Source organism: Raphanus sativus, chromosome 8, assembly GCF_000801105.2.
Source record: "Raphanus sativus cultivar WK10039 chromosome 8, ASM80110v3, whole genome shotgun sequence".
Classification (NCBI taxonomy): Eukaryota; Viridiplantae; Streptophyta; class Magnoliopsida; order Brassicales; family Brassicaceae; genus Raphanus; species Raphanus sativus.
This window is the reverse complement of record NC_079518.1, coordinates 13430250-13437927: the sequence shown is the minus strand read 5'-3', so window position 1 is coordinate 13437927 and position 7678 is coordinate 13430250. Positions and strand designations below refer to the sequence as shown.

General features: G+C 30.2%; 1 protein-coding gene across 1 annotated transcript; it reads left to right on the top strand.

Moving 5' to 3' along the window:
* The first annotated feature begins 224 nt into the window (after nucleotides 1-224).
* LOC108821438 (ubiquitin carboxyl-terminal hydrolase 20) lies at nucleotides 225-2951 on the top strand. Its single transcript, XM_018594480.2, has 8 exons — nucleotides 225-816; nucleotides 917-1037; nucleotides 1119-1229; nucleotides 1323-1471; nucleotides 1553-1873; nucleotides 1965-2084; nucleotides 2177-2657; nucleotides 2755-2951. The coding sequence occupies exons 1-8, from the start codon at nucleotides 385-387 to the stop codon at nucleotides 2934-2936; spliced, it is 1917 nt and encodes a 638-aa protein (XP_018449982.2). The 5' UTR covers nucleotides 225-384; the 3' UTR covers nucleotides 2937-2951.
* Nucleotides 2952-7678: the final 4727 nt, after the last annotated feature.

Here is a 7678-nt window from a genome sequence, read left to right as displayed (position 1 = left end):
TATGAAATCTGTAATTTCAAGATATTAAAAATCAAAATTTTAAATATAAATGTTTTTACATGTATTTAGTATATATTGCGAATAAGTTATTTAAGGTGTTTCAAAAGAAAACAAATAAATTATTTAATTAATGGTTGACTTGATAGAGTCAAAATCCAAACGTGTGGCCACCACCGACCTCAAACAAATGTACCGTATATAAGAAGCATCTGTATCAGATGTTCGACGTATCTTATACTTTAGAGACAAAAAAGATGGCGTCTCGATTTCCCCTCTCCACTCAAACCCTCTTCTAAATCTTCTTCGCATCTTAGCTTACGATCTTTCAAAACCCTCCCCTTGACGAAACCCTAATTTTTAATCTTAGGGTTTTGTCTGAATAGGATGCTGGTTGCTAATTCGGAGTTCTCTTCATCTATTTTACCTCGTTCGCCGTTAATACCAAACCCCGTCGAAACCCTAGACGAGTCGATTGGTAATAATCAGGCCTCGCTCTCGACGGAGGAGGTCTCACTTCCGCCTCGTAACTCAGACGAGCCTCCTTCCGCTCCGTTGAACGAAACCCTAATCGTGTCTTCTCCGTTACGTCTTGAGCACGGCGAGTGCAGTGATTCTCAAGTCGTCACCAAGCCTATAAATCACTCTAAGAGCAACAATACAAACTTGGTCATTTGTTTGTCTGATTCCACGACTAATCGCCAACAACGGTCTCCCAATGTTTCACCTGGATCCGATACTGATGTTGACTCAGAGAACAAACCCTTGCGGAGGAGATTCAGACAAGAACCTCCAAAGATCGTGGAATCCACTCGTGTTGTATGTCTTCCCTGAACTCGTTTCAACTATGAGGTTTTCTTTTGTTTCAGTTTTAGGGTTTTGTCTGATTACAATTTGACATCAATGTCCGTATATATAGGGTGCTGGACTTTTGAACCTAGGCAACAGCTGTTTCATTAACTCGGTCTTGCAATGTTTCACTCACACAGTGCCTCTTATCGAAAGTCTCTACTCATACCAATATCAAGATCCTTGTACCTGTAAGACTCTCTCTCTCTCTCTCACAATGTGGCTTTTTAATTTTGATTTTGACATCACCTTGTACTTGGATCTTATATTAGGCAACGAGAGGTTCTGTGTGATAGGGGCTCTTCGATATCATATCGGTTATGCACTGGCGACCACTTCATTATTTTCAATATCTCCGATCTATTTCTTTGACAATCTCAATTGTATATATCCTTCTCAATCAAAAAACTGCTGTCATAATATTTTTGATTGTATATATGATCTGAATTTAATCATAAAACTACTACAACATGTAGATTTTTCACCTGACTTCCGGTGTTACCAACAAGAAGACGCACATGAGTTTCTACATGCGTTTTTAAATAAGTTGGAGATATGTTGTTTGAATCGACGAAATGATGTTAACTTTGTTCAACATATATTTGGTGGTCGTCTCGTCAGTGAGGTAAGAAGTCAACTCTAACCATATACACTTTGTCCAGCAGTTTTTTTTCCAATATGTTTAAAAGTTTAAAACATGTATCAGCTTCGTTGCTGCAACTGCAACTATGTTTCCGAGACATTTGAAGATTCTCTTGGGTTGAGTTTGGAAATTGAAGACTTTGATAACCTTCAAAGTGCACTAGATTCCTTTACTCGTGTGGAAAAACTTGAAGAGCAAATGACGTGTGATAACTGTGATGAAAAAGTTTCAAAGGAGAAGCAACTCTTGCTACATAATCTGCCACAGGTTATCACATTCCACTTGAAGAGATTCAAGAATAATGGATATTTCATGATGAAGAACTACAACTTTGTCGAGTTTCCATTGGAGTTAGACTTGCTACCATATATGAGCAATGGCCAAGTATGTCGAACTATATATCTCTCGTCACCCTTTTAAGTACTTAAAGAGTTATTTAATCTAAGATAGCACATTTATTTATTTATTTCTTCAGGTTGCTACAAAATATTATCTTTATGCTCTTGTGAAGCATTATGGGTCATTAGCTTATGGTCATTACTCTTCCTTTGTGAGGTCAGCCCCAAAGATATGGCATAAGTTTAATGACAAGCAGGTGATACATCTAGCAACTTAATTTGATTGATTGATCTAATAGTCCAAATAAATTAATATGTCCCTTGTTGTGACTTTGACAAACCTTGGTAGGTCACTAGAGTCGATGAAGATTTTGTGTTACAACAGAATTCATATATTCTTTTCTATGCAAGAGACGGGACTCAATGGTTTTCAACAGCCATTGAAGAATTGCATCCAATGACCGACGAAGATAGTAGCTCAGAATATTCTTCGCAAACGTCTGACTCTGATCATACCAACGAGGAGTGTTCATCTGAAATCAGTTCTGAGAATGTATCCAAAAAGGGATGTGGCTCAGCGGGATTATCTGACCTATTAAATGCCGCGACAGAAGAGAGTTTTGTTTCCGACTCCGACAAACCCAAGGAAGATGTGTTGTCTGAACCGGAAGAGTTTAGTGATGAGGATTCTTATTCCATGGAATTGCTTGTGGATTCTGATGATGATTCTAACAACTCATGCACCGAGAAAGAAGCAGATTCTTCTTTAGACATTGAAAAAGCTACATCTAGTGTTGGTTTTTCTCCTGACTCGTCGTCAAAACAGCCGGGTACCATTCTTTTAATTGAGTTTTTATGTTTTCTTCTATTAGTGTTAACCTCATGGAGTTGAGTACTTACTTGGTCTGTGTTGTGATGATTTTGCAGAAGGAAGTTTCCGAATTCAACTCGGACAAGTGGAAACTACAAAGAACCAAGAAGAAGAAGAATCTTGCAAGGAACCATTACTAATAAGAAGCCTCATGAAGAAACCTCCACCTCGTGATAGAGAGTTGGACGAACCTATGTCTACATCTGGTTCTGCACAAAAAAAAATAAAAACATCATGAAATTGTCTAGCAATCTGGACATAAGGATGTATCTTATCAGCTTTTTTGATCGCTTAAGGATGTATCTTATCAGCTTTTTGATCGCTTAATTAGCTAAGAAACTTCTTCTAGGTGTGATAAAGAATATTGGTGGTGACTTTGATTAGATTAAATCAAACTTTTATCGTACTTTTTGCATAGCAGCTGGTTTTGGAACTCCCGGTTGATTTGACTTGGTTTACTGATTAAGAAAAACTTTAGATTTTGTCAGTGACTTTTTTTTGTTCCAACTTGAAACTTGAAACACCAAATTGCCAGACCAGAGGACAGTAGACATCAATTTGTTAGTGAAATGAAAGCCGGTCGGTTTGGTTCTGGTCACTTTCAAACAACTTGATTAACCAATAATTCAATTGAAATCAAATTTACTTTAAATACAGTAAGTACAATGTTAAATCCTGAAGATTATTTGGACTATGATTTGTTTTTGTTTTTTTTTGTCTTAATAGAGTCTTCTTCCGAGTCTACACTTTCTTTCGTTTGTACTTTGGTTAACAACTGAAAAAAAAATAATACAAAAGGAAAAAATAATACAATTTTCCCGAGAAATTTAATTAAAAATGGGGGTGGAGGATAAGGAGCGAGCCCACCAGGGTCAGGTCAGATATGGCATGCCGTGTCAAAGTGCTTCGATTTTGACCAAGGGTCCGACTGTTTCCATAGCTACCAACTGCAAACAAACGTAGTTTTTATAGTTAATATTGGTTATTATCTGTTTAAAACAATCACAAAATATTACAAATCACTTCAAATCATTCTTTAGTCTTTTAAAACTAAAAATTGGTTCCAATTAATGTTTGCGGTTGTGGACGGCTGCAGATAATATAAAAATTCTAGTTTAAAAAATAATTGAAATTTTAGAATTTAAATATTATAAATAAAATTATGTATAAATTTTATACTTTAAATTCACTAACAATGTCACGAATTATTTTATATAAAACTTTAAATCAAGAAGATTCACTATAATTTTAAACATTGATATATACATTTATAAAAAAGAAAAATATTCTTTCAAAACATGGTATATAAATCTTGATAACAAATTCATTGAAATTATAATTAATTTAAATTTAATAAATAAATAAATTTAACATTATTATTAATTATGAAATTAATAATTGTTATATTTTATCATAATATTATGCTTTTTATATTTTATAATTTTATAATGTGTTGTTCAAAAGACAAATTATAATGTGTTAATATATATAATTTCTTATTAAACCGTTGCAATGTCTCATAATCAACAAGTCACAAATATGCCATAAACACACTAATTTCTAACCGCTGTACCAGCTGTACAAATCGCTTAATAACGTTAGAAACTGAAACCACCTACATCCAAAAATTCCTGCAACCACTGCATTTCAACCATTTATACTCAAATCCATTATTTTCCCTTTTTATTTGTAGTATTTTTTAATGTCAAGAAAATAACTCGTATTATATGGTATTATATGTTTTAAAAATGTTTTAAACAATTCCTGTTAAAAAGAATAAACGGAAAGGTATATATATAATTTTTTTTTCTACAATAAAAGGTAAAATGAATCTAGGCAGATTTCTGATTTGAGAGCCATCTTGGAGGAACTGAATCAACATAAACTATAGTAGAAGATATAGTCTTTGCACCACGTGTCAACTTATCCATCATTGTGTTTTGTGTCTTTAAGATATGTTGAATAACAAAAATCAGAAAGAATTCCTTACATTGATGTACGTAGTGAACGCCGACCGTCTTCACCGGTTGAAAACATCACTTAAGATATATAAGATTTTCATGCATTATATCACCCATATTAAAACTTCACATTTTGCATGTAAAAATATAGACTCATGTGGATAGACATTACACTCACTATAGTATCAGTAGATCCTTATTTTCTGTAGATCCATCCTTATCTTGTTAATGAATCTTGTTATTTCCATGCTTCATTGATATAACACCAATTTATACCATGTAAAATTAGATTCTCAGTTAAGGTTGGAGAAGACCGAGTTCAAGAGTCTTTGGTCCGATTATAATCTATATTATTAAAATTGAAGTATCTTTTGATACTGTCTGGGAACATAGATAACAAGATAAATGAGTATTGTTTGGAAAAACGAATAGCAGATTAAGTACTTCTTTTTATTTACACATTTAATCATTGCATTTACAATAAATTAAGTACTTCATTTTTGTATTTATTTTTATTTACAGATTTTATCACTGTTTAAGATCAATTTAAATTAATTAATTACACTTGTTGTTGTTTATTTGTGGTGAAAATAAAAACATAAACTGAAATATATAGTATACATTAGTATTACCTTATTTAGTTTAGCCAAATATAAAACTTTCGAGAGTTCTATTTTCAAGACAACAAACTATCATATAATTAATAATAGTTCATAGAAAATTACTTGCAAAAGATTAAAAATTTAATATTTTGTTTCATTTTATATAAATTAAAAATAACATGTTAATATATGAATAGTACAATTACACCAAATTTTATCAAAATATAAAACATAATATAATATTATGTACAAATAAAAAACTATTATCAAACATCTATATTATAAAATTATATAACCTACTATATATGTAAATTTTTTTAAAAAAACATAAAAAGTATACATGAGATTTTTTATAAAATCAACGGTTTATGAGTTTACATTGAACACAAATTAAATTAAATATTCGTGCGGGGAGCGCATATTAAGTTCTAGTTAAGAATTAAAAGAAAACACATTAATGAATTTGTAAAATATTAATATTTCAAATATAAATAAAAGTTTAAAAGAATCTATATTATTAAAACTGAAGTATCTTTTGGTACTATTCGGAAACATAGATAACAAGATAAATGAGAATTGTTTGGAAACACGGATAGCAGATTAAGTATTTCTTTTTATTACATATTTAGCCATTGCATTTGTAATAAATTAAGTATTTTCTTTTTGTATTTCTTTTTATTTACAGATTCTGCCACTCTATTGAAAATCAATTTAAATTAATTATTTACACAGGTTGTTGTTTTTTGTGGTAAAAAAAAACAAACTGAAATAAATAGTACATATTATATAAAAGATATAGTATTACCTTATTTACTTTAATCAAATATAAAAATTTCGAGAGTTCCATTTTCAAGAAAATAAAATATCATAAAATTAATAATTCATAAAAAACTAGTGCAAAAAATTAAAAATTTTAATATGTTTTTTCATTTTAAATAAATTAACAAAATAACATGTTAATATATGAATAGTACAATGACACTAAATTGCAGCAAAATACAATTTTTAATGTAATATTTTGTATAAATAAAAAAACTATTATTAAACATCTATATTATAAAATTATATAACCTACTCTATATGTAAATTAAAAACATAAAAAAATATACATGAGATTTTTTATAAAAACAATGGTTTATAAATTTACGTTGAACAAAAGTTAAATCAAATATTCGCGCTGAACTGCATATCAAATTCTAGTTAAGTATTAGAACAAAATACATTAATGAATTTGTAAAACATTAATCTTTCAAATACAAATAAAAAAGTTTAAAAGAATTCATTTATATCAGAGTTCACATTGTGTTGAAATTATGTGTATAAGGGGACATAATACTTAGGAATAGAAATAGGAAAACAGTAAATAGATAATATGTGAGCATCGAAAACAAGTATTTTTAAAAACAAAAATTATTTATGAAAAAAATGTGAACTGCGTTCTTATTTACAAAATGTGAAAGTCAAGTGGCGTTCGTCCTTTTTCAAAAGTCAACGGACAACAAAACGTAAATAAGATGTCTGCGTTCTTATTTAGAGAAAAATTTACACTAGACATATTTTAAGACTGCATACGTTTTATTCCAGATATCACAAGAAGATAATCTATCAATGAAAAATTATCGCTCATACCAAATAGTTTCATTTTTCAAACTTTTCTATTGAAAAAGAAAATTTGGCATCTCCCTCCATCTACCATCATGCATGACAAATGAATATAAATTAAGCTGTTATTATCATATGTCGTCGATACAGTGCATAGTATATGTTTCCTTTGCTTTATTTCCTTGTCGTCTTTATCTTATTATATACTACATTATAGTCATTGTTAAAGTCAGAGACTACAGGTATCATAAGTTGCAACAATGATTTATCATCGGGCCAGCAAATTATATATCCGCATGAAACATGGTGGTCTAATTAACAACAAAATTAGTGAATCTTATATTCTTATAACAATAATAAGAATTCACCAGTTTAGATAAATAATTCTAGGTTTTACCTATCGAATTTTAGTAGAACAAAAAACTGTGGTTAGTTAATATGTAAGAAGAGAAACTTGTTCGTCAGAGATTCAAATATGATTTTACGTTTAGGGAACATATTGATTTATCTTTTTTTTTTTAACATATTGATTTATCAAAACACTGTGCTTTCATATCAGACGAGGCATGACAACGATTCAAAACAAGTTTTGGTATATAAAACAAAATAGGTTATGTCTCGATATGATTTTGTTAGACCATCTCCAATGTATTTTGCTATTTTCACCTTTAAAATAGGAGAACTCTATCATAGAGGTGAGATATGCTCCAATGTATTCCTCTAAAATAGCAATCTCTAAAATATAGAGTAAAAGAATAGAGGGATGCTATTTCTTCCTCTATAAATAGAGAAAAAAATATATAATTCTATTATAG